We start from the raw sequence: 25,853 nt of genomic DNA on the forward strand, positions 1-25,853 counted from the left end.
AGGGAGGATTTCTCATTTTACAGTAGCCTATGATTTTTGGATGTGGAGATTTACAGTGCCTGGTTGTGCTAAAACCAACTGTTGATGAGTCACATAACAAAAACAAACCTCATTGTAATCGCCAACAGATACTGAACTGACTGAACAGACAAACGCAAAGTTGACCAGGACAACTTGTCACACTTAATAACCATTTATAAATATTTTAAGGCAACTGATAAAGCTCCGGAAGTTTTGTAGACATTAATTTACTTTTCCCAAGGTCAAAATCTCTGCAGCTATGTCACTTTTACATTTAAAAAAATTAATAAAAAAGGGAATAATTGCATAAAATTTAACTTAAACTTTGCACTATTTTTTTTGTTGTTGCTGTCACTCCACAGCTTAAAGTGAAGGTTTCACACAGTAATCCCTGCAGGCATTCTTGCACTCATAGGCTGCTTGCATTGTTGTCTCTGGTAGGCCTATACAAGACTGTCTGGACTTGCAGCTTTAAGCCTTCTTCAATGTACCATTCATAACAGACTCATATTTCTTAGGACAGATTGCAGTGATAAACTGCCTGTCAGATAAACGTATATACATTGACACACCTTGTGCATTTTTCTTTGTTCAAACCATAGACTGTGAGGTTCAACCATAGGGTTCCGGTCTATGGGTTCAACCCGTTCAAACAAAGTAACCATGTGACGGCCCGCTTCACTCCGCCCACTACTCCGTGTGAAAGAAACCAGCAGCTCTTTCTTTCTCTTCTCTCCCTCTCTGTCTCCGCAGCTTGAAGTGTTCAGCCCCCGTCAAGTGTCGAAAGGGTATTGAGAATGACAATGATACTGGCGTACTGGGACATACGTGGGGTGAGTTAAGCGGTCATGTTTAGTTAAAGTGCGCGGTGTCTGCAGCGCGGTGCCGCTTCACGTCCATTTGGTTAACGTTAGCATAGACCTGTTAGCAGCCATTGAAATTAATATTTTTTTTTTATTATTCATAATTTGTAATTTTTCAACAACTTCAGGGTGTTTTAAAGCCTGATGCTGCTTCGTTTGCACGTGTACAAAATGTTATAATTAGTTATGTGTTAGCAACAACCAGGCACTTCGCTGTTTGACTTGATTTAAACTGCAGCCGACATGAGCTAATCTGCAGTAACTTTAATTAATGTCCAGACAGTTACAGCTGCTCTCCCTGGGTGGCTGTTTTCTAGTCGGTTATCCACGTCTTTGAAGTTAGTTACATCATGCGTAGGCCTACTTTTTTTTGTGTGCCTTTGTCAGTGCTTCTTAATGAAGTTAGATGAAAGCAGGACACTGAAAACCTACAACTTTACAATGCAGCCACTTGTGCAACCCTTATTTAATTATCAACTTGTCACAGGTAAAAGGTAAAGGTCAAATGTCTTAATGATTACTTACACATTGGACTACAATTTATTATATCTTTCAGTTGACTGTATTGTACTTGTTCATGCCTCATCCCTCTCTCAAGAAACTAATATGGTTTCAAATTCTTAAAGGTTGAAATTGCATCAAATATGACATGTGTTTAGAGCTCTGTGTTAATTAGGGAATGGACAAAAAAAATCTATTTACTGATAGGCCAATATTAACAACCTGACTCATGCTGTTCAATGAACATATCGCTGGTACCAAATAACAATATTTGAACAAAAAAACCCAGATTTCTCTGTCAGTTGGATTCATCCAATCACTACCTCATGACTCCTCATGGTGTCATCAACGTGCATGAGGGGACATTTTCTATTCTTCAGTTAATTAGGCTACATTATGATGTAGCTTTACATGATTCTTGCAAAATGTGATTTATCAGGAGATGCTGTGTGTTTATGGGCCACGTATTGTATCGATACCTGCGATCGAGTAACCCAGTGATTCCCATCCCTAGTGTCTCTATGAAACATCAAATCTGTTGTGGCCTTCAGAATATTAGGAAGATATTTTGTCTTTTTTTTTTTTTTTTTACCATAACCAAACAATTCACTGATAGTTTTTCCACAACTTAAGCTTCATGTAATGAAGTGTAATTGTTCATCAGAACTGGTTTATCAGGTCGCTGGTCAGGACACACCTCACATTTTTCATTTCTCGCAAGTCATCATGAGCACTTAAACTGATGCTTTACCAGGATTACAAGGTATTCACAAGGTATTGACTCAGAAATGGGAAATATGACCAATCCCTCTATTAACCCCTGATATTTCTGATCTCATACAGCTTGCACAGCCTGCCCGCCTGCTGCTGGAGTACACAGGCACCAAGTATGAGGACAAGTTTTTCTGCTGTGGTGAAGGTAATGTACTTGTCAAAAACATAGCTAATTATAGGTAATGATAAATAAGTGACAAAAGTGTACATACAACACACCCACTGAACAATCGGATCACATTTCTAACCCACAGCTCCCGACTATGACAAGAGCTGCTGGTTTGATGGAAAACATAAACTGGGACTGGACTTTCCTAATGTAAGGGATTTGAAGCTTTGAGTTATGTGTTTGATCAAGTCAGTTGAATTGTCAACTAAAAATGGAATTTGTGATTATAGCTGCCCTACTTGTTGGATGGAGACAGGAAGATAGTCCAGAGCAATGCCATCATGCGATACATTGCTCGTAAGCACGATATGTGTAAGTACTGTTCTTTTTAATCTAGATTTAAATCCATTAAATGTAAATATAAAAGAAAATTGACATTTTGTAACTCTTTAAACCACCGTCGTCTGAGTACCAGAGACTACATTTTGAACATAGCAGTACAGTTACACACGGATAGTTTCAGGGGCAATATCTCAGCGTTTATTGTCTTCATTTCCGACGTAAATTGTTGTTGTCACAGGTGGAAAGTCGGAGGATGAGAAAATCCGTGTGGACATCATGGAGAACCAGTCAATGGACTTCAGAAACGGCTTTGTGATGATGTGCTACACGGATTTTGTGAGTATTGCAATTGGAGTTTAAACATAATTCTTGTGTTATCTGAGGCCTTTGAAGCGACACTCATGACAACGTTGCCTCTGTGTCATCAGGATGGAAAAAAGCAAGGGTATTTTGAGAAGCTGTTGGGCACGCTGAAGCAGTTCTCGGACTTCTTGGGAGAAAGGAAGTGGTTTGCAGGTGACGATGTAAGTCAATCATCTGTCATTGTAAATTCTTACAACTATACAACTATAGCTTACACATTTAAGTAGGGTTTGTGTTTTAACTGGGTCTTAAGCATTATGATGTTGGCTTTGTCTGTCAGCTGTTTGTGCAGATAGTATGAAGTAGATTTATTGGGAGGATATAGGTGACACCAGCTGGAGCTAGAAACTGGAATCAAATCAACACATTGAGCTTAAAAGGTTATCTCCTTTTCCATTAGATGCAGTGTTTCCCACAGTTTCTTCATAGTTAAGGCAACCCCCCCCCCCCCTGTCAAGCCTGACCCAGGCGAGAAACATTGACAAACTGGCTCTTGATTTAAAGTCTTGTTTGAGCCATTATTTTCCTTTCCTTCCACCTTACCATTTTTTTTAAACAATAGATCACTTTTGTGGACTTCATCATGTATGAGCTGCTGGATCAACACAGGATGTGCTTCCCTTCATGCCTGGATAAGTTCGACAACCTGAAAGGTCTTATGGAGCGTTTTGAGGTGAGAACACTTCTACACATTCTATATATAAACCCAACATCTTAAATTTACCACTGAAAGTAGCAGTCAGGACTTAAATAGTCCAGTGTTCGAGCTACTTTCATCTTCCTCTGTGTTGATGCGACAGTCTGAATGTGCTGTCAGTATGTAAATAACAGTATGAAGTAGAGGTGGGCGATAGGGGAAAAATATCATATCACTATTTTTTTGGGGGGCAAAATCACAATTTTATCACGATTTTTTTCATACTGATCTTTAGACATATCAGAACAGTTGCATATAACCGAGATGGAGGGTTTTTTTTGCGGACTTTACTTTTAAGTTTCGTTTTCGTTTTCACCGCTGCGGAGCAAAAGAGGGGGAGACGCGTCTGTGTCGGAGCATAAACTGCAGCATGATAGAATAAACACATAAGCCTGGTTTTACGAGCTCCCTGCTTTGGCAGATCGTCAGCAAGTTTAAAATCCTTCACGATCTAAGATCGTTATATCGCCCACCACTAGTATGAACAGTTGTTGGTATTGTCTTGTTAACTGTGCATGTTTGTCATGTTTGAATTACTCCATCCTCTAGAAACTGGAGAAGGTCGATGCCTACATGAAGTCAAGCAGATTCATTAAGACTCCTGTGAACAACAAGATGGCCAAGTGGGGGAACAAGAAAGAATGTTCTCAAGTTTGAAATCGATTTCTCGTACATTAAAAATGAGAGAACTATAACCTGTTAACAATAGCCCAGTTTTGATATCACATGTTTTGGGTTTTTTCTCTCTTGTTGAATCAAAATTGTTTAAAAAGTATTCCAACTTTGTACTTTTATGATTTAAGATTTGTAGACCCTTTCATCTAAATGAAAAGATGTAATTTGTTTGATACATCTTGAAACAAGTGTCATTAAATGTACATTTCATGACATTTGAAAATCAATTAAAAGAAAATACAACACATGGTGTTTGTTTATGAAGGCATGAGAATCAAATAGTTTTTTATTGTAGACCAAGTATTGTACTAGATTGATTTACAAGAGATAAGTTGAATCACATCTGGGATAAATACACATAATACACCAAGGCGTAAATAATGATTCAAATAAGTTGCAGTGTAACTTACAATTATTGCTGGAGGGGATAAATAGTCCAAACCCCAGAAAAAGAGGTTTTATTCACAAAGTTGTTTCCCTTAAATAAAATGATGCTTAAAGCAGCCATCCACATAGTAATTATGATAAATCCTGACATTAAAGAATTAGACACCAATAGTTTGTGGTTAAAATTTCAGGACAAAATTGAAGGTGCAGTGAGTGCTGCAGGTTTTTTAGTAGTATTGACCGTTGTACGGGCCTGATGGCTCACTGGCGAGCTGTAAGTGTAAAGGACAGGAACAAATGTTATAGGAGTGTTAAAGTTAATTAGAAGTGTGCATACATCATGCATTACTTACTGCAATGGCTGACTTAACAGCTTGAAGGTGGAAGAAAACCTTTCCTCCTTCCTCTGGACAAACTGTCCTTATCTCATTTTTGGTCATCCCAAGAAGCAGCTGACCAGTCAGCACCCCGAGGCTGTTCACAGTGCTGCCAATGAAGAGACATGAAACACACCATGTTCAACAAATCATGCAATATACTGTATGTGTCATTAACAAAAACAAATATCTTGAAGTTTCCAGTCCCTCCGTGGATTGTTTTACTCACATTTTGGAGAAACCTTTGTTTTCCAGCCAGGCTCTGACCTGTGCAGGTCTGGAAGTCAGGTCCAGACTCAATGCACTGCGAGTGTCCCGCTGTACGGGAGAGAGAGAAAATGAAAAGTGTTATGTTTGTGTGAGAATCGCTCTGCAGAGCAACTCAAAGATCTTTACTCACATCTAGATCTTCTGTGGGCCCACCACTTTTAATCGCCTCAAGAACATTTTGAGGAACATTGCCCTCCTCATTTTGGGAGTTACGAACAAGCCACCATTGCTTTGATTTCTGAACAACCTGTAAATAGAAAAAAAGCCCCAAAAGGCAAACATGTGAAGCACCTGAATTTTAATACCTACAGTGATGAATGATATCTATTATCATTCTGCAGTACATTTAAAAACAGATGATCTAAAATGTAAAAGGAAACTATGCTGTATACAGAGTAATAGAAAAAGACAATACATTGCAACTTCAACACACAAGACTACTGGTTATTTCAGTTTGGTGACAATAATGTTGAATGGACAAAAATGCAAATTTGACTTGATGAAAGTTTAGAGCTGTAGTACAACCAGTGGGGACATATACATCATGTCTGTTTTCTCTGTCCGCTGTTTCCTTTGCATTTCCGTAATAAGTCTACCAAAGTTGATCTTTTCCCAGGACAAGCAAATGCGGCCATGAAACACAAGTTGAATTTGTTTGACCATGTTTGGTATCCTGGACACTTGACATCTTTCGACTGTTTCAGTGAAGTCAGAATTTCTTAGAACGTGGTCGATTTGGAACAAAAAGCAGCTTGTTGTTTCACGTGTGTTTGACAGATGCTCAGAAAAAAACTGTACTGTTAGGGCACAATGGATAGAAATGTGATAATCCAGTAAGTCATCTCACCTGCACCACCTCACCCTTCATGATGCTCAGCTCTTGGTTGCTTCTGGCCATGAAGTTATAAATAACCCGCATATAAAGAGGAGGCTCAGTGGGGCTGAAACAGCAGAAGAGGTGTAGTATACACATCATTATAAAGTCAAGTCAATGCTTGTTAGAAGTGTTTGCAGCAAATATGATCATAAAGCCACATTTACAACAGTTGTTACCGTGGTTGTGGTGGTGGTGGTGGTGACCTCCATTGACCGTTGGACATGGGCTGTAAAAGGTGACATTTTGATGGTGAATAAAATCAACGTTTAAAAAAGGAAACTGACAAATGTAAGGCCTCCAAGATGATAGCAGTGACTATCATTTTTCATACCCACTTATAAACAAATGTTCATATGGTTTAATGGAGTTGATTCTGTTGTAAAAGCTTTTTTCAAACTCTCAAAGTGTAAACACACTAAATTGAATAAATTCATAATTGAAACTTTTATTACCTCTAGAGGGATTTGACGTCCACATAGAGCATTAAAACATCAATGAGATAAGACATCAACAATCAAACAGGATCATTATAAACATCAAACAAAATACATCATTTAGGCATTGCATGGTTATTAAAAAGTCATCAATGGAATAATAGTTACTGAGGTACTGTAAAGGGTTTTACACTAGCAATGTCATCCTACATGGGTTAACTTATTGAGCATTAGCTGGGTGAGTAGTTAAACAGAGAGCACTGACTGCCGTAAGTACAGGGCATGGTAACAAAAACATTTAAAGGTGTGTCGTTTTACCTCTTCCCGTACGAGAGAGTCAGGTGAGAAGCGCTGGTCGTTGCTCCTGTTCTGATAAGGGAGTCGGGATGACTTGTGTGAGGGGGGAGGCGGCTGCCAGCCATCGTAGAACTCTGGGATGTAAACTGGGACATCATCCGGCCATCGAGAGCTGTGAGGTGACAAGAGGGCAGAAAACTGTGAGCCGAGTAAAAGACAAGAAGGGGCTGACATGGAAACACATATAAATGAACACAAAAACAGTACAAATGTAGATTTTGATGTTTGGAAGTTTTTTTTTTTTTTATAATTTAATGAGGTGTTGCACTTCTTAAATAGTTTTTACATGTCTTCCTTCCTGAGAGTTACATGAGTGACACAACCACTTGAAGCTGCAGTAAGTATTCAAAGTTTATTTATAAAGCACCTTTCAAGAGCAGACGTCACAAAGTGCTTCACAATAGGGTTAGAAAAAGCCGAGACATTAAAAACAGAAAGCTACATAAAATCAAATAAAGTCAGAACAAACAAAGGCAAGCCTGAACAGATGACTCTTTCACTGCTTTTTCAAAGTGCCCACAGAGTTCACAGCTCTCAGTTCCAGGGTAAGATGGTTCCAAAATGTAGGTGCCACAACCTTAAAATCAGAGTCTCCTACTTGTTTGCAGTCTAGCGCGAGAAAACAGTCAGCAGACCGTGAGTTAACTTAGCTTGGCATACTCTCAGTGATTTTAAAGCCTAACTTGTCCGTGACACTGTCAGGTTATCTGTTTATGCTAAACTTAGTTCAGCTGATACTGGTAGATTCAGATCCAGAGGTCTCATCATCTTAACGTGCAACAAGTCAAATGTGCCTTTTACCAAAATGTCAAACCATTCCTTTAGTGACTTATTAATTGTAAACATTTACTTATTTTGTATAGACCTGATAGATGAAAAACATTAAGTTCACAGGTTTATCTCCATTATTGAATGTATTATTATTCAGATTTTAAGCAACTCCTTTGGAAAAATTAGTTGGCCAAACTTTCCAAATAATGGCAAAGGTCCAGAACGAGAACAAGTGCCAAAAGGTGCTATCTCACTCGTAATTTTTATTAAATGACATTTATGAAGCGCAATAAAAGTAAGGATAACTAAGTTATTTATTATATCCTTTGCAATGCTCCATGTTGTCCGTCGCTGAAAACAAGTCTTTACTGGAACTGGCCTCACTCTTTCGAATCAATTCAGCAGAAGTTTCATATTACACAGTGCTACCTATCTTGTTTTTCTACATGAACTCTAACCCACATGTCCATATCAGCAAACACACCCGTGATAGGGCGTGCCAGAGCAGGTACAATACATGTGAGCTTAACGTCAGAGGGCTGTTTATGGGAAGCTAAGCTAACAAGCTTTATAAAAAAGGCTTGTGTAAGTGTATGATGGTTATAAAGGCTGCCCTACCTTGGGATGTTCCAGGGGTCTCCCAGAGACCTCCACAGGTTGTCCTCCTCCAGGCTGACCACCTGACTTAGCAGACGCAGGGTTGACACCGTCAGCAGGGGAGACAGAACAGTGGGAGGCAGGTCTACAGGATACTGAGGAACTATCTGTAGAAACAAGGAGGGGACAATAAACAGTCACAACCAGCAGTTTGTAAAGAATTGATGCCTTCACTGTTGATAATTCAGTTAAAAAATTAGTAAAGAGGAGCTCACCATGCTTAAAATGTTGAAGAATATGTGGACAAAGTCAGGAGCAGTGGGACTGGTCAGTATCCCGTCCAGCTGGCACTGCAATAGAAAGATTTGTTCGTTCACACTCCACTACTTTCTGATGCAATCTATCACATTCAACACATACGAGCATTTATCAAATTATTACAAAACAATACAAAAAGTATTTACCAGCAGATTGAATCCATGTTTGATTTTCTGTAGAAAAGATGTGTATTCCTCCCAGGATGGCATACTGACTGCTGGAAGGGAAACCATCAGATACAAACATCTGTGCCATCAGTACAATAAAACCTTTACAAAGTCAAATCTCCATATTTTCTTTCTTAGTTAGAGAAGTCTGTGGAAAGATAAACTGGAAAAGGATATTACCATTTTTCTTCTTAAACCCCTTTTTCTTCCTGCTTGTGTCCTCTTGTGATTGTGCATTTAATACAGCAGAAACCTTTTCCATAAAGATCTCTATATCACCTATGACATGATTTAAAATGTTCTGTGGAACAGAACACAAGCATGAATTAAAACATAGTCACATGTAGGAGCTTTAAAACAAACTGTCATGTGTGAACGAGAGTTTGTCCTTGAGCTCTGTAGGATGATGAGTCTACCTCCTGTAACTAACAGTTTAATATTAGTACCAACCACGTTCCTCTCTTCGTCTGTTTGCGCAGGTGAATAAGGGACCTCTTGGCTAATCTGGAAATCATGGAAATCAGGTTGGCCCGCTGGTTCTGGTGAGCTGTAGCCCCGTGGAGGCATCAATATTTCTACAGGGCAAGAAAGTTTAGAAACAATCATCAACATGACTGTACTACTTGAGAAAGTTGACACAGTATGAATCACACTTGATGGGAGTATTTGCAAAGGCATTCCCTCAAACTGCTGATATTTTTAAGAGCACATAATAAAGTGTAAATTCAATCATGTTTCAATGTGCATATAGAGCCTCAGATCAAGCCGTACCTGATTCTCTCCACATTGGGGGTGGGTGGTCAGGTGGTGGAGGTGAGCTCCTCTCTCGCTGTTCAGGACGAGGGCCAGCCTGCCGGAAACTTCCTGGAGCATGTTGCCCAACTAGGTTCTCAAGATCACTCCTAAACAATACGAACAGAAAGAAGTGAATGCATTTGGGCTTTCTTTATTTTCCTTTTCTCGTATAATCTCTGCTTAACATGATGACTCCTGATACCTGATGTTATACGGCTCTCTAACATCTGGCTCCACACCTCCTCTTTGGACTGCCTTATCCAGGTCATTCTTGATGATCTCCGCCTGGTAAAACAGACATGGCGTTCAGTGAAACACCCAGTTGACATCAGCAAATAGAGCCTGTTATGAAATAGTGATAATGGTTCCAGAGATTGCACATTACAACATGACTAACTCGTCCTTTTTTCTCTGGAGGGCTTTAGGAGGTCAAAGATGGGATAAGGAGTGCACTGAGGGATGTGGTGAAATGTGACTCACCCCAGTCTCGTCACACTGGAACATGTAGACCTGAGAGAGGCGTTTGTTTTGCTCTTGCACTGTTATCGTGAGCAGAGAGTTGTAGGAGCAGCTGTCCAGCACAGCTTTGGTTTTCAGGATGGAGCTCAAAGGCAGCACCTCCAGTTCGGCCTTTAGAGTGACATCACAGAGTTATTAGAATACACAAATCAATGATTAAAAGTATAGATGCATTCAAGCTGCTTTCTGACTTAACATTTCTTTGTTTCTAATGAAATGTCTATATGTCAGCGGAAAATGTTTGTCTCGGTCTTATTTGACTTATAAACAATGGAGCGTTGGATAATGTTTCCCAGCAACCTTTAGTTTTACTCAATATTGCAATTGATAAAAAATGCAAAACAAAAACCAACATAAAATAATACAATTCTTAAAGGTAACATATGATGGAAAATATACTTTACCATGTTTTCTAACACTAATATGAGTTTCTAGCCTGTCTACAAACCCCTCAATTATGAGAAAAGTCCATCCTCTCTGTCTTTTGCCTGCTCCACTTTTCAGACAATGTGTTTTTTTATTACCTGTTTTGTCAACTGCTGAACTTACCAAACTAATAAAGCACCTCGCACATGTTTCTTTATCTACATACTTTACAAAGCTTTTGTGGGCATTTTTTAAAGGTTTATTTTGGGCTTTTTATCTTTAAGAGACAGGACAGTGGATAGAGTCAGAATTTGGGGAAACAGACGTGAGGGAAAGGATCCACATGTCGGATTTGAACCCGGGCTGCCTGCTTGGAGGACTATAGCCTCCACACTGCTACGCACATGGGGTACATGCACTAACCACTAGGCTACCTGCGACCCTTTAATGTTTTATATAAACAGAACACTACAACCACACACACACACATACACACACACACGCACACGGTTTTTGTTAAATTAAAGCTGACAGTTGTGGTTAGTTATTTTACTTAGATAACGCTTCATTCATAATTTGTTTTTTGTGTCTTGTGGTGCCAGGCTATTTATCAAAGATTTGTCTTGAAGGCAAATTGAATTCCAAATAATAAAGTGATAATTTATAAATAAATAAATATCGGTTTCCTACCAAATCATTTTTGTTACCTTAGTCAAACACAAAAACATGCTAGACAATGCCCCCGACTGCAGATCAGACCTTATCAAAAGAAACAGACTGTCTCGCAGATTGTCATGGTGATAAAATCTGTTGAGTTTCATCTAAAGAATGCAGCCACTCACTTTTGTCTCGATGTCACTAAGGAGCAGATATCCTCCCTGAACCTCCATGATCATCTCCTGGGACCATATGCGGCCTTTGGCATCCAGCCTCTTGAGTTTGGCCATGCAGCCTTCCACCGTCTTCACCTCCTTGCCGTCCAGCTCGCAGGTGAACAGGTGCTGTGGAATCAGTGTGGAGGGTCATGGATAAGAGGAAGGTCTTACTGTTAGAAATACAGTATGTGTCCATTCTGGCTGATTTACCTCCACTCTGACGTGAAGGTTGTCAGGTTTTCTGTTCAGCTCCTCTGAGTACTCCTTTCTCTGCACTGTTTTTAAAAACATTGTTAAATGAAGTATCACAAAAATGAACATAAGATTTGAGTTTTGTGTGAACATACTATAGATTGATTTGCCGCTGGGCCTGGACATGTTTCTCTGCAATGAAGAAGCCTTAAAGTCATCTTGCTGGAAAGCTCGTCTCTGTTGAGGGAGGTCATCTGGTGTAAATCCCCTGAAGCACAATTAAAGGCGATTATTTAAACAGGAGAGCAAAAGAAATGGCTGTAAAAATAACAATCATGGTCACACAGCTGTGTTGTAATAAACCTGATAATAAAATGAAATTGACTGACCTCGGGGCATAAGAGAAAGGTCCACTGTTTCCAAACATTTTCAAACAAATGTTTGTCTTTTCTTATTAGCGAGAATCACTCCAGTCCGACCTGTAAGAAAAGATGTTCCTAAAGACACAGTAGAGGAGCATGCTTAATAACACCAGGTTTATATTAAACCAGGTCAGATGGTTGCAGAGATAGTCCTTCCATAAGGACAAATTATTTATTTACTCAGATGGGATATTGACAGATTTTACAGCTAAAAGCCAGACTTTGTAGCTTTTAAAGCAACCTTCCTCATACAGTCAAAATCAAATTCCCAAACAATAGAAAATACTCAACACACAGGGGTTTAAATGCTACAATCTTACTGGGTCTGGTAACACCACTTCTTCAACGTGTCAGGCGCTAGCTGGTGAGAGGAACTTTAAAATAAAAACTGATTACAATGGAGTCATTTATTTTACTTCTACAACACATTTCTTTGGTAGATTAAGATTGACCACTATCTCTTTCATGTTAACTTTTGGCTACACTCAACAGAAGTTACAGGCTTACAAAACTTAAATGCACACCGAAGCCAATAATAAAACACTTCAGAGAAATACTTAAAATAGTTAAACTGTTAGTGATTCACAGTGAAAATTAACAAAGAGCTAATAATTATTAATCCACCTGTGTTTTTGAGAACTTTTCTTCCTGATTGGATCCAAAACAAAATAATGAGTAAACTATTGTTTAGGTTGTTTGGACCCAGAAACTCATTTTCTATGTATCAACAGGTTGAAGACACAAACACGCATCGAGTAAGAAACATAATGAAGCAAAAACCAAGTAAACACATCACTGTTCAGTTTAAACTGGCATACAACTGCTTCATTGAATATATGTTCGGAGCCTTACTTTCGGCAAGAGCTTAGACGTCTTCATTCTTAACACGATATTAATGCCACTAGCAGTCAGTTTCTGTAACCTCCCTTAAACAAAAACCTTGAATCCTATAACCCTCACATCGTTTCTTTATCCTGTTTTTACCTGTCAGCGTCAGCTCTGTTCTGCTGTCATCTTCTCTTCTTTCAAACTGATTTTCCACCACCAACCCTCACAGCTTAGCATTCAATTTTAACTTCCTGCCTCAAGTCAAGAGGATCAAAGTGCAACTATGTGACGGGAGTGACAGATCAGAGAGGTTGGTCCGATTTGTCACTGAAGGATCAGTGTTGGGTGAGGGTAGAATAATCTGCAGCTTATTATGGGTCCAAAGGTTTAGAAAGTATCTCCTTAAGGGAGATCAAAGGTCTGAGGTACTCCAGAAAACACTCTTATGCAATAATCTATCTGAGGCTCATTCAATTGTGGATATAAAAATGTGTCACCACATATATTGAGAACTACAATTATTGACAAGAAAGACAAAAGCTTTCCCTGAAGTGGAAGAACACAAACTAGCCAGTTGTAGTTGAATTAAAGAACCATTTATTTTACACTTATCCGACGTGTAAATACTGTACACACCCATTATATTGACAGAGACAATCTTTAAAGGAGGAAATAGTTTATTCTGTAAAGAAAAGTGAGCATCTCGTCGTGGGCCGAAGACTCCGGGGGTAAGAGTAGACTGGACAAGTTTAGGCCATGGCCTGGGTGGACTTGGCCAGAGCCTTCAGATCTGAGATGCACTTGGCAATGCTCTCCTTCTCCTGAAACACACAAAAAAAGAAAACAAATAGATAAGAACAACTTAGAACATGAGCAGCTAAAAGGAAGTTATTAGGAAAACCAATAACCTAATATAGAGAACTTCATGAGTAGGGACTTTTCTATTTTGTTATTATGGTTGTCCTGTTATCGAAGTAAATGAGTCTATCTGGAACAAATATTTAAACATATTTATTTAAATCAGGACCTAATTTCTAAAAGCTGCATTGGCCGAAATATAAAACATTTTTTAACTTTCCTTTTGTGCAATCAATTTTCTCCAAAGTTATAGATGCATCTGTGTTGAGGTTCTTGTATAACAAGCCAATTTTTCCTTAGAATATATTTCCAATCACACTGACTAACAGACCTTTGCTGGGGTCGTTCACCGGCATAGAAAGACTGACCTGCTGAGGGGTGATGCTGCCGACGACACTCTTCTCCACCCAGTTAACCATGTGCTCCTGCTCCATCCGGCGGTTGAGGTCCTGCAGGGCGACCTGGTAGTCCAAACGCCTCTTCACCTCATGGGTCACCATGTGTAGCCTCTCTCTGTAGTTTGTCTCCAACAGCATGGCCACATTGTTCTGAAATGAAAAAACAAGTTACTGCTGTCCTGTTAATGATGTTAAAAAATATCTGGACTACATCTGCTAAATCTGCTTAACAGGATTTATTCCTTCTTTACTCTCTCTTAACAAAGGGTTAGAATTAATTGACAAAATGATTGAAGTGACCAGAGAGAGAAAAGTCTAAATATGATCTTTAATTTATTAACTATTTTCAAATGAAAAAAAACAAGATTTGAGTTTTTTTTACATCCACAGGACAAAAATGCCAAATGCTCATGTGTCCAAAGTAAGTCATGTCATGTTTATACTTAATTGACTAAAAATTTCTTATTCTCAATTCAGTGAGATATCTGGCTTATGCGTTGCGTAGATCAGCATCATCTCTAATCACCTTTTTTGATTTTTTAATTTTTGTTTTTCCTTTTCCTGGTTCTGTAGCTCACCATGTTAAGTACCAGTTACAGATCGTTTTAGTCTCTCTCAATATTGTGGTAATGCCAACTTGTTACCAGCAGAGGGCAATATTGTCAGAGGTACATGATGTTTATTTTACTCCTGAGCTCAAAGTAACAGGAGTGTCTAGTAGTTACAATCAGTCAATACATTCAATGTAGTTTTAAACAGTGTAGACAAAGACGTTTTTAAATAAATATACCGCCCACCTTCTTAGCATCAAAGAGCAATGATCTTCCCTCGGCTCTCCACTGTTCCTTCTTCTCTTCTTCAATAGCCTGACTCAGGCTGGTCATGGCGAGGTCCTTCACCTCCTGAGCCTTGGCCACTTTATCCTGCAAACACACGCCAGATTAATAAACTATGACCGAAAACACACGGTTTGATCATAAAACATTCTTCCATTAACTGTAACAGAAACACATTTACAAAAACAAAACAAAATAACTAATCCACATGGTTACGGGCGTACCTCGTTCAGTTTGTCAGCAAAAGCAGCGACGTCTGGACCAAATTTTTTAACACCGTAGACGATGACGGTGCCTATGGAGAGGGCAGCAATGGTCTCGTGGTTGATGACGTAGATTTCCTTTGAAAGCATGTAGAGGAGGAGTCCGGTACCCAGCATGTAGGGTCCTAGTGAGAATAGAAAATGTTTTTTTTTTCATTTTGAAATCATGTCTCTTGGCTCTGATGGAGTAACAATTATGACAATTTCAACAAATGTAGGATAGGTTCATATTAAAGTTGTATGAAATAAAGTTACAGTATTACAACTGGGGTTGAGCCAATTAATGATACGATTGTTTATCTGCAATGGCAGACTTCATTTGTTTTACCATGAAGCCCTCTACCATTTTCCCATCGACACAACCTAACCCCATCTGCTACCACATACAGTTTCTCTGTTACACTTTTGATCTGCACAAACATCCTAAATCAGCATCAATGGGTCATACTTCAGTGTTTCCCCTACCATTGTATTAGGGGGGGCGGCCCGCAGGCCCACAGGACAGCTGTTATTAAAAGTAAAGCATGAACACCAAGATTCCTTCAAGTGTTTGTGTCGGCGCCCATCTGCCCGCACCTCCCCCCCCCCCCCCCCAAAGCTGTAAACCTAGGGGAAACACTGTACTTTATACATGCGACACGGTTTTAACCTTTCATTGGTTACGTTTGAACACCAGATTTCCACAAAATGTGATCAAACAAGTCTTAATCTAGCACATTAAACATTGTAACAGTCCAGTAAGTTGAGAGGAGAAAATGTTACTCAACCTGCTGCCATGAGCTTCTCAGCATCATACATTTCTGTTTCTATCGTCCTTCTCCGCTCAACTCTGTTATTTTTATGACATGTTGCCATTTTAAGTCTCCGTTAACCTTCACTCCTTCTGCTGCTCCTGCATAGCTCTGTGCTCAACAATGCAGCTTACAAAAATAATAGTGCAAGCCTTTTGGGATTGCTGCTCTCTGAGTCTAAGCAAGTGCAGGAGGGCTGTGTTATTTTCCAAATATGTTTTCAATTGTCCTTGTTGATAAACCACTACTGTGCCACGTTGTTTTGCAGTCTTTAGTATTGTTGTAAATTTAGTATACCCATGTCCTCTGCAGCAGTTTGCACTTTTGCCCTTCCCTAAAAGTTTAACATTCTCAAACTCATTGTACACATTGCCATGTGATGGAGGGATGTAACATTTAGTTAAATTACATTGTAAAAGATGGCAAAAATGTAGTATTTTAAAATGTATAGCTATGTTGTCTCATTAGACCCCACCTAATGGCACTGTCCTGTTCTCACCCAGAAAAAAACACAGCTCTTTGGTGATTGCTATTCATCTGTACTCTATATAAAGCTAATTTCTATCTTATTTTAATTTAGTAATCCTTATTCGGCCTGTTTTTCTGAATGCCATTTTTGTGCTAAATAAAGCCCTTGGTTTCCTAATTGGCTATAAAAAATGTTTTTAAAAAAATGCAGAAATCAATTGATACTTGTGTTATTCTTCTGGCTAAAGACTACTGACCTGTGACTCCAGTTTTGGGGTACAGAAGCTGGAAAATCTCCTCTGGGAAGATGCCATGGCGGACTTTGCCTCCCTTCTCTGGCAGAGAGGGGACTGGGGCCAGACTCTGGGATGTTGTGTGCAGGGAGCGAGATGCCTGGACCAGACTGAGGGACAAAGCATGATTTAAAAAGGCTTGAGAGGGACAGGACTTGTTAGATTTATATTTTTGGATGGTGAAACGCATTACGTTAATATCAAATAAAAGGAAAATTAAACAACTACAGACACATACCCAGCTCCAAGGGGGCTGCTGCCTTTCAAGGCGTTGGCTGCAACAAGAAATAAACAATCATAAACACTTTGATTGAAACGTGTTTGTTTTTCTATCATCCACTGGTAACATCATTTATTAATCAACAGATATCACTACAATGTATGTTGATACTTTTTACCTTTAAGGAGGTTGATTAGTTTAAGGGCTGATGTGCAAGACAGAATTTAAAAACTGGAAACGAAAGGTTAATAACTTAACCTTACAACGACAAATGTAAACACAAGGTTACAGGGTGAGACTATTTCAATACCTGTAGGTTAATCTCAACTCAGTCTGCTGAACATATAATCAAGGTTCTAACAAATACCTGGGATTGCATGGAAATATAAACACTCTTCTGGTAGACCTACATCATTAAGCAAGATCATTTACAAGGAAATGGCCCAAAAAAAGACTAAAGCCAGCTGTCAAAAAAGGTGACATTTACAGGCGTGCAGAGCTAACGCTAGCTTGTGTAGCTTTGATTAGCTTCCTTTAGCTATCGTTGTCCTACTTGTTACCACCTGGTGTCTGCTTCAAATACAGAAAATACTGCACCGTCAACAGCACGACCAATTCATGTGACCCATTTCTTTATTTAATAAATTAGTCAGCGACGCAGCACCCACACCTTGACTGTAGTCTAGCTATCTGAAGGTAGCATTAGCGTGCATCTCATTCAATGTGCGGCCTTCATTTTACCCTTCACAGACTCTCTATAAACATTCACTTCTCCCGCTGCAGAGTGTGGCAACCACAGATTTAAATTACTTTCTTAACATTCTTAAAAGCAAGATTGGTGCATACCTGAGACTAAGACGACTCTGGACAGCATGTTTGAAGTATGAAGTGCCAAGTTCTTGCTACTTCTGGCACCCTTGTTTCAGCCTCTGTGCCCTTCTGCAAAGAGCCACAAGGATGGCGGATATACGAGATATCCTCATGAAACATCGCGAGATTTTAGACTGCCCTTTGACTTTTAAATGTTGTGCGAAACAACCACTCGGCGGCGCTATACGCAAAGATACAGTTTATTATTGTGCTGCTGTTTGATATTTAGGGTAATAGACATTAAAATTGAGGCCTTTGATTTGAAATATGATGTAAAAATCAATTATTTAAGGTTCATTATTCTTAAAGAAGCCCATGGCTAGAGACTTATTATAAACTGACGCCAAGTAATGGGGCGCCAGTGGCCTGGTGGTAGGTTAGTGCGCCCCATGTACAGAGACCCGGCTGCCGGGTTTGAATTCAACCTGTGGATCCTTTCCTGCATGTTGTTCCCCACTCTCTCACTCCCATGTTTCTGCCCCTTTCCACTATCCTGTACAACACATACACTACACACACATGCTGACACTCTGACAACTGCAAAGAATGAAGCAGTTGATGCTCATTAGTAAGTCAAGCCTTGGATAAATCTGAGTTATTAGCCCATTTTTAAAGAAAATTGGATTGCTATTAAAAAATAATCTTTAGAAAAACCATAAACACTGCAGCTCTCTCTCTCCAAAGTGCATTCAGGGGGAACTGGCTGGGGCTGTGTAATCTTGAGGCCCACCCGTCTGTGCCATCAGTTTGGTGTGAGTGGCTGCTGAGATAGAGGAACATATGACGCTGTGGTTCTCTGAACTTCCTGTAAAATTATCCTCAACAGAAACGGCTACATGAGAAACACAGACAAATCCTCCCGCACACTATTTCAGAAGAGCGTGAAAATGGATAACGTCTTTGAACCAGCTCATACAGACTTTTACCCATTCAATGAGATGACATTGTAGGTAAGATCTATTGTTGTTTTGTGCATATCAAGCAACTTTTTAAATCGCATAACCCATTTAATTTTAAATCAACAGTCTAAAGAAACACTTGTCAGGGCCTAGTCTGTCTTTGATAACTTACTACTGAGTCTCAGGCGAGCTTTCTCAGTAAAAAATTAACAAAACAGTAAAAAACCCAATACAATAACTACAACATCTGCATTTGCTAAAATAACTTCTAAAAGCACTGCTGTGTTTGTACTAGCACAGCTTCTGATGTAGCTTTTCCCACTACAATACACCTGCATGGATAAGAGCGAAATGCATTTCTGTGCAACACAAAGCATCTTGAATGTAAGAGATACTTTTAAGGCTTTGTATTTTATATACATTTAAGTGTACTGCTTGATTACTTTCATTAATTCCCTTTCATTAAGCAGGTTCTGTATCTTCAGATTCAAATATGCAGCATTTAAGAAATCGTACATTTATACCAATCAAGTATGAGGTCATTTTTCAAATACTTACAGTGCCTCACATTAATTTTAATAATACATATACATTGTTATACTTCAATCTCAGATCTGAGTTATCATGTATGTACCTGAAAACTATAAGATCATATTTTACAGCTATTCCGAACATGTGACATGCATCAGTAAATGGCATGATTTTAGCACTGCCCTAATATGTATTCTATCAGTATAGATAGTAATTTTCATATCTTGATCCTTTGTCTTTACAGACTGGAGGAACTGTAGCAGCCAGAGGACCTTCCCATCAGAATTACAACAAAGGCCCAATCATTCATTCTTTTGACTGCTCTGGTGTTTCTCCTGACACACAAACTATTCATTTATTTAAGCTCCAGTCATCCCTTCTTAACTGACCTTTCCTGTTCACCTGCTCACTTGTTCCCCTTCATTAGCCTTGTTGTGTATGTTCCAGCACATTTCCACTCATTCTCTGCAGGATTGTCCAAATGCCTTTACTTTCTGGACTTGATGGTTACCCTTCATGATGGACTCCTGCCTCTCTGCTTGACCCCTCTAGAGATACGTTTCTTTGTTTTGGCTACCAATTAACTTTTCTCTTACCTGATCACCTTCTAAGCCCTCCTACTGTGATGTACACCCTGGCAACTAGTGGAATAGATATCTCCCCAATGAAAAGCTTTGACCAAATAGTGGATTACAGAGCAGAGAAACATGAACATCTGCGAGGACGTAACAACGTGACTTCATGTCGTAGCCCTACAAGAGAGCTCGACACAAAACGCATAAAGACTGAACTGAAGGAAAAGAGGCATCTGGAATTTCTGAGGAGGAGATCAGTGAGTCCTGAGTTGTCCAAAAACCATTCCTCAAAGAGAAAAGTTTCACCAAAGACCTTTTCAATGAAACATCCCAGTTCAATCAGCAAGTCAGAGACATTGCATACAAATACACAAAATACCTCTAATGGGCGTCCATTGATGATTTTAACACCAAACAGCAGCATAACTGATGGTCCAAGCACCAGCAAATGGGTAAATATATCTCCTTGGACAGTATTATTTTACAAGATCGACATTTGCTCTCTCCACAGGGAACAAACATAATCTTCAACCTCTTTATTTTCTCAGGCATCTTTGTGGTCTGAAGCTGGAACCTTGACAAGGCAAGAGAAAGACCATGAAGGGAAGCAAACATCCAGCTCCACACCAGTACTCAAGGAATCCAACCTGCACAGGAAAAAAAGCAAGGATAAAAGAGAGAACTATGGTAGAGTTCCTATCAGTTCCTTCATATTAAGATGAGAAACTGACAAAAAAAAAAATTATTTCATATTTATAATGCTGTTATTTCTTCTTTCTTCAAAAGTTCAAAAGACCAGCATCAAAACATCCACCCAAAAAGGAATCCATCCATCCATCCAGAGTGAAAATATTATCCAGAAAAAGAGAGTACTAGAAAACAGTGTGCAGACAGAGTGAGTTTGATGAAGTTCTAGCTAAAATCACAACACAACATTTAATATCATCTGTCTCTCATACCAGAGACAACTGTGATCAGTGTTTGCATATTTCTAAAATAAGATGTTTTCTTTTGCGCAGCTCCGGTCTTGTCACTGTCAGAGAGTCAGTAAGTTTCAAGTTGTTGTTCATTAATGAGCTTATATCATCTCAATGTATTAAAAAAAATATATGTATATGTAGCAGTATAAAGTAAACTGAGTTTTTGTCTCTCATGTCTTAGGATATCCAATTGCTGGCTGACCTATTGAAGGTAAGCTATACCTATCCAAGTCCATTTTTACCAGACTTTTCTTTTTTAAACAACACTATAGCATTTGAAAGATAAATTGAAAAACCTATGAATACTTTTTGGTATTCATAAGTACCCAACTGTCTAAAACAAAATAGACATATGGGGAAATCATGACAGTGGAGGCAGTAATTATTGGTTAGGAGAAACATATGTCTTGAGGTTATGTGATTATTTATTCAAGTGAAAATGTATTTTTTTTTTTAAGTTAAGGTACAGTAAACACTGAGTTGCTTGAAGCAGCTTATATCAGATGACTTTTGATTTTTTGTAATGCTATATAGTTTCCATGAGCAAATGGCAAAAGCTTATTTCACAGTCCTTTATTACTTAAAGAGTAGAAAGGCAGGAAGGAAATGCTTCAAAGACTGAATCAACTACTGTATCCAGCATGCTCCTGCAGCTGTAAAATGCAAAATAGCTTAACAACTTTATGGGTTTTACTCACAGACCATAAATATTATTCTACTAAAAATCAGTGTCTACAAAACTTAGGTTCAGTCGAACTGATTATTAATTGATTAATAATTAACAATAATTAATTCTTTCAGCCTCCTTTTTGGTTGCCTAAAAGCTACTTTGTTGTTCCCCATACTCTTGTCTTCCACTTTACATAGCCTACATTTAATAAGCAATAGGGAAATAATATTTTATTGATAACTGATTCATTTAAGAAGATAACATTTAAATGAAGGGCTATATAATAAAGTATTGTTTTACTCATAGGTAATAAATCCCTCACTTGAACATATTCTGGGTATTTTCACGACAAAGCTTTACCTGGTATGGTTTGACCAGTGTTTGACCTTGAGCTTACGTTAGCTCACATTAGCAAACTCAAACTAGATTATAGCTCTGTAAGTGACTTTTATGGGCTGATGACTTTTCTGTACTGCGTTTCTCTGTACTGAATGACTTTTAGCGCCAAGTAATGAGCATACATTATTCTTAGTATGATGTTTAAATCTTTACATGATTAGACGCTAACTATAAAGCTCCCTTCAGTGTTAGCATGCCGTTGTAACGGTTGGTCTTGTGCTGTGTTTACTGTCAGGAGGCCCTGTGGAGAGAGGAGGTCGTGAAGAAGAAGTTGGCAGCCCTCCAGGGGAGCACGACCAACCTCCTGAAATCCTCCACTGAAATTTGGACGGTAAGTATCACCACATGTATACAGACCTTATACTTTATAAATCCCCAATTCTTCACAGCTAGCTTTATTTTGCTGTTCACTGTTCTTTGGGTCCCTGTGTTGTTTTTTTACATTTAAAAAAAAAAAAAATTTACCACTGAATATGTCTGCCACAGCTGCATTCACAGCAGTGTTTAACGGCTGCTCTGTCAGGAAGGCCTGTGCAGTCTGTGGTTTGAAGCTTCCTGCCTTCACTGCACAGGAGGAGTGCAAGCTGTCTTTCTTATAGAGGACGGGTGTGGTATGCTGTAACTTATAATGATGTTAGACATCTTCATTAACTCTCTTTTAGTTTTTATTGCTTTTTAAATTTGGGTCTTAAGCTCAAGACTTTTATTTAGTTTAGATAATTGTACAAGTTTGTTATCATTACGCATCTTGTCGCCTATGTACATTTTCCACTCTCATAATAGTGTAGTGTTGTAGCACATTCACGTATTCTAGTTTTTTTTTTTTTGCAGCTCAGGTGTCGAGAGTTCCCTCTGTGCACCTTTGAGCACAGAAACTGAAAGAATTAGCATCAAACATTTGGAGCATGAACGATACATTTTCCGTCTGCAGGTCGAAGTGTGACAGTCAGTCATTTCCTCTCCTACCCACACAGGCTCGCTGCAGTGAAGATCTGCTGAGAAATAAGATCGAGGCTCTGGAGGCACAGCTGCAAGTCTGCTTGCAGGTAAGAACGGCAGCTGTTGGTAAAAAAGCAACCTCTGTTTAAAAATGAAATGAGGTCTTTTTGATTGTAATATTTCTTTGCAACAATCCAAGTTTTTGCATCCATCCCTGTGAGCCTTTGTAGGTGCAACTCAGCAGAGTTTTGCCCTTTTTTTTATAGAAGTTTCCAAATGATGGAGTGAAGAAAGTGGTGATACAGATGGAGAAGCAGAAACGGGTGTATGAGGAGAAGGCACTGGAGGCCTTGCAGAAGGCCACACTGGAGAAAACGGATGCTCTCATTAAGACTGAGACACTGCAGGTCTGCAGGAAGTTTTACATTCTTATTTCTGTTCAAATAAGAAGAAACACATCAATGTCAGCAAGTTTGACTGCTTACATATTAACATACAGTGTTAATATTGCAGCCAAATGATGATCAATTATTTTGCTTTTTGCCACCAGGAAGAACTCAGTATAGCAAAGGCAGAGGCAATGAGATGGCAAAGCCTTTATGAAGATCTGAAGCTGAGCTCTGGACAACTTAGGGAGAACCAACATCTCAGCAATGACCAGCTGCAACAGCTGCACAGCCAACTGGAGGTACAGTATAATATGTTGTATACTGACCACATTAATAGTTTGATTTCACAGTTAAGGATTGTTAAAAAACTTGTGTGTACTGTGCAGCTGTTCAGAGCCAGAGAGGCTGAGCTGATGGAGGAAGTGGTTTCATTAAGACAAGAGATGAAGGAGCAGCAGTACAACATCTCTCTACTGGAGGATGACAACCAGATGTTAAGAGAGGAAATCCAGCACATTAGAGGCAAGGCTGATGGATGTTTTTTTTTCTTCCTGAATCTGTAAAGGTTTAATGTAAAACCATTGTTGCCTTCATCTGGAAGTTGTGCTTGATCCAAACACTGACTTCCCTTTGCAGAATTCAAAATATTGATGGACCCAACATTTGTTACAGACAGCTTTCTATTTCCTAGATGCCAGCGATGAGGCCCAGGACTTCATGATTCGGGGTCGACTGACGTCACAAGAAGCAGAGCCCGAAGTGACAGTAAGGAGTGACTCTCAGGTGGAGGAGCAGCTCCGTCACACTCAGGAGAAACTGCGTCTCAGAGAGAAAGAGGTAAAGATGGGATTGTTCACAGTATACTATACACAACATATGATCATTTGAAGGATATGTTTCATTCTAAACTGAAAAAAGAGTAACATACAAATATTTCACTTAAAAAGAGATTCATCTGCACTAAAGGAGTAAAAGATGATATCTCTCTGGTTTACAAAAGTGTTATGCAGAATGGTGAATAATGAGAAATCTTCATTTGTCCAATGAAATTTGTTTCAATTGTGTAAAGAAAATCATATTACATATAAATATATAAAAGTATTTCAGGCTTTTAAACAATGTAATTATCCCCTTTCTCACCAAAATAGTTGTGCTTCATCCAATTATTACATGTAATTAAAAAATTAATCAAGATATTTTTAGGGTAGGGCTACACACCCCTTTATTTAGACACACCTGGAATTATTCATTTCTAAAAATCACTTGCTTTTAAATGAACTTATCAACAGGTTTCAGCTTAATATGATCTGTCCCACCTTCCGTGTGTGTGTGTGTGTGTGTGTGTGTGTGTGTGTGTGTGTGTGTGTGTGTGTGTGTGTGTGTGTGTGTGTGTGTGTGTGTGTGTGTGTATGCGTGTGTGTGTGTCTGTGCAGTGCGAGGAGCTGCAGACAGAGCTGTGTGCCATGGAGCAGGAGTGTCAGTCCAGCCAGGCCCGGCTGTCGCAGTGCAGAGACGAGCTTCGACAACTCAGCCACCGCCACAAGAGCCCGGTGAGCTGTGTGTGTGTGTGTGTGTGTGTGTGTGTGTGTGTGTGTGTGTGTGTGTGTGTGTGTGTGTGTGTGTGTGTGTATGCTAGTTTGGCCATCACATAGTCACCCAAATTGATGAAATGTTTAACACTTTCTGTATGGACATCTCATTTGGGTCATTTGAAACACAGTATCAGTATTACCCCTGTTCTGAAATGAAACGTTTCTTCCCTCTTTGTTTAGACGCTGTGTGGCTCCTGGTGGAAGGTGTGGGTTTTCCTCCTCCTATTACTTGCTGTGACTCAGGTTGCCATGTTGTGGCTGTGGTATCCTTCTTTCAGGGAGCAAGTTGAAAACCTGTACGCGGACATAGAGACACGCATTGAAGACTATCTCATAGAAATGTCCTCGCCTCAACACCCGAGCTGTTTCAGACCAATATGATCAATCTTAACTATTAGTTTTGTTCCTTTTTATTTTTTTAAAGAAACACTCATGTAAAATCTAGCTTCTTGATTGTTTTGTTTTTGACTTGTAACTTAATGTGTGTGTGACTTTAACATGTTTAAAATGTTTGCACAAGGTTCAAATGCAAGTGAAGACTTTCAAGGTTTCTAGTGTGTTTAACAATGAGAACATCATAAAGCACACAAACTGGCTGTCATATTATGGTCTATAACAAACTGAGTCAATAACATCAACAAAATATTTAGGAGGGCGTATAGACAAAAGGTATCAGTTGTACTGTAAAACACAAGTACCAGCTTGAAAAAAGAAAAGAAGCACAAAAAACACAGTAAGCCTCTAAAGTGTTGTGGTGATGGAACTTTAGCACCAAAGAGAAGTTAATATTTTAACAAATAAATATTTTTACTACAAAAAACTGATTTTGTTGTTGTGTTTTTAATTTTCTGGGTAATAAGAGTCTTGAGTTCTTGGTGCTGCGTGAAGTCTAATGCATGATTCTCACATTTGTTGCTCAGGGCATTTCTCTTATGCCTCAATTGCATGTCCACAAGGAAACCCAGAATGGGACTATTGCCACATC

At 39.1% G+C, this 25,853-nt stretch overlaps 4 protein-coding genes across 9 annotated transcripts; 2 read left to right on the forward strand and 2 right to left on the reverse strand.

The window, feature by feature from the left end:
- The first annotated feature begins 694 nt into the window (after window positions 1–694).
- On the forward strand, window positions 695–4,590 carry LOC109982849 (glutathione S-transferase Mu 3). Its single transcript, XM_020632270.3, has 8 exons — window positions 695–854; window positions 2,229–2,304; window positions 2,414–2,478; window positions 2,559–2,640; window positions 2,849–2,946; window positions 3,039–3,134; window positions 3,536–3,646; window positions 4,220–4,590. The coding sequence occupies exons 1-8, from the start codon at window positions 819–821 to the stop codon at window positions 4,325–4,327; spliced, it is 672 nt and encodes a 223-aa protein (XP_020487926.1). The 5' UTR covers window positions 695–818; the 3' UTR covers window positions 4,328–4,590.
- Window positions 4,591–4,597: 7 nt separating this feature from the next.
- Window positions 4,598–13,209, reverse strand: eps8l3b (EPS8 signaling adaptor L3b). 5 transcript variants are annotated; one of them, XM_020632269.3, is made up of 20 exons: window positions 13,054–13,209; window positions 12,037–12,144; window positions 11,803–11,915; window positions 11,666–11,730; window positions 11,423–11,581; window positions 10,176–10,325; window positions 9,898–9,980; window positions 9,672–9,802; window positions 9,351–9,475; window positions 9,081–9,201; window positions 8,880–8,947; window positions 8,691–8,765; window positions 8,437–8,582; window positions 7,009–7,159; window positions 6,433–6,482; window positions 6,227–6,320; window positions 5,510–5,626; window positions 5,339–5,427; window positions 5,086–5,218; window positions 4,598–5,004 (listed from the first exon to the last, which is right to left on the reverse strand). In XM_020632269.3, the coding sequence occupies exons 2-20, from the start codon at window positions 12,072–12,074 to the stop codon at window positions 4,960–4,962; spliced, it is 1,953 nt and encodes a 650-aa protein (XP_020487925.2). In that variant the 5' UTR covers window positions 12,075–12,144; window positions 13,054–13,209; the 3' UTR covers window positions 4,598–4,959. The 5 variants fall into 5 exon arrangements, with proteins under 5 accessions (XP_020487925.2, XP_020487922.2, XP_020487924.2 ...); XM_020632266.3 differs by having other exon boundaries at window positions 8,880–8,950; XM_020632268.3 differs by having other exon boundaries at window positions 8,880–8,950; window positions 12,037–12,126; window positions 13,054–13,188.
- A 268-nt stretch (window positions 13,210–13,477) lies between these two features.
- atp5pb (ATP synthase peripheral stalk-membrane subunit b) lies at window positions 13,478–18,010 on the reverse strand. The gene is made up of 7 exons (XM_020632201.3): window positions 17,871–18,010; window positions 17,043–17,079; window positions 16,769–16,914; window positions 15,214–15,377; window positions 14,951–15,076; window positions 14,124–14,303; window positions 13,478–13,718 (listed from the first exon to the last, which is right to left on the reverse strand). The coding sequence occupies exons 1-7, from the start codon at window positions 17,896–17,898 to the stop codon at window positions 13,647–13,649; spliced, it is 753 nt and encodes a 250-aa protein (XP_020487857.2). The 5' UTR covers window positions 17,899–18,010; the 3' UTR covers window positions 13,478–13,646.
- A 679-nt stretch (window positions 18,011–18,689) lies between these two features.
- Window positions 18,690–25,692, forward strand: traf3ip3 (TRAF3 interacting protein 3). 2 transcript variants are annotated; one of them, XM_020632198.3, is made up of 14 exons: window positions 18,690–18,844; window positions 19,569–20,351; window positions 20,448–20,586; window positions 20,686–20,794; window positions 20,919–20,946; window positions 21,061–21,090; window positions 22,184–22,279; window positions 22,923–22,994; window positions 23,154–23,294; window positions 23,438–23,575; window positions 23,663–23,798; window positions 23,968–24,113; window positions 24,710–24,826; window positions 25,049–25,692. In XM_020632198.3, exons 2-14 carry the CDS (start codon window positions 19,950–19,952, stop codon window positions 25,247–25,249), a joined length of 1,755 nt encoding a protein of 584 aa, XP_020487854.2. In that variant the 5' UTR covers window positions 18,690–18,844; window positions 19,569–19,949; the 3' UTR covers window positions 25,250–25,692. The 2 variants fall into 2 exon arrangements, with proteins under 2 accessions (XP_020487854.2, XP_020487855.2); XM_020632199.3 differs by having other exon boundaries at window positions 18,710–18,840.
- Window positions 25,693–25,853: the final 161 nt, after the last annotated feature.

This window comes from Labrus bergylta, chromosome 12, assembly GCF_963930695.1.
Source record: "Labrus bergylta chromosome 12, fLabBer1.1, whole genome shotgun sequence".
Classification (NCBI taxonomy): Eukaryota; Metazoa; Chordata; class Actinopteri; order Labriformes; family Labridae; genus Labrus; species Labrus bergylta.

Coding starts and splice junctions, on each gene's coding strand:
- LOC109982849 (XM_020632270.3), top strand. CDS start 819: ATGACAATGATACTGGCGTACTGGGACATACGTGGG. Junction 2,947..3,038: donor TGATGTGCTACACGGATTTT/GTGAGTATTGCA, acceptor CTGTGTCATCAG/GATGGAAAAAAGCAAGGGTA. Junction 3,135..3,535: donor AGTGGTTTGCAGGTGACGAT/GTAAGTCAATCA, acceptor TTTAAACAATAG/ATCACTTTTGTGGACTTCAT.
- eps8l3b (XM_020632266.3), bottom strand. CDS start 12,074: ATGTTTGGAAACAGTGGACCTTTCTCTTATGCCCCGAG. Junction 9,476..9,671: donor CCCAATGTGGAGAGAATCAG/GTACGGCTTGAT, acceptor CTTGCCCTGTAG/AAATATTGATGCCTCCACGG. Junction 5,219..5,338: donor AACAAAGGTTTCTCCAAAAT/GTGAGTAAAACA, acceptor CTTCATTGGCAG/CACTGTGAACAGCCTCGGGG.
- atp5pb (XM_020632201.3), bottom strand. CDS start 17,898: ATGCTGTCCAGAGTCGTCTTAGTCTCAG. Junction 16,915..17,042: donor AGCAGCCCCCTTGGAGCTGG/GTATGTGTCTGT, acceptor TTTGTCCCTCAG/TCTGGTCCAGGCATCTCGCT. Junction 15,077..15,213: donor TTGCTGACAAACTGAACGAG/GTACGCCCGTAA, acceptor GTGTGTTTGCAG/GATAAAGTGGCCAAGGCTCA.
- traf3ip3 (XM_020632198.3), top strand. CDS start 19,950: ATGTACACCCTGGCAACTAGTGGAATAGATATCTCCCCAATGAAAAGC. Junction 22,280..22,922: donor CCTCCACTGAAATTTGGACG/GTAAGTATCACC, acceptor CTACCCACACAG/GCTCGCTGCAGTGAAGATCT. Junction 24,827..25,048: donor GCCACCGCCACAAGAGCCCG/GTGAGCTGTGTG, acceptor CTCTTTGTTTAG/ACGCTGTGTGGCTCCTGGTG.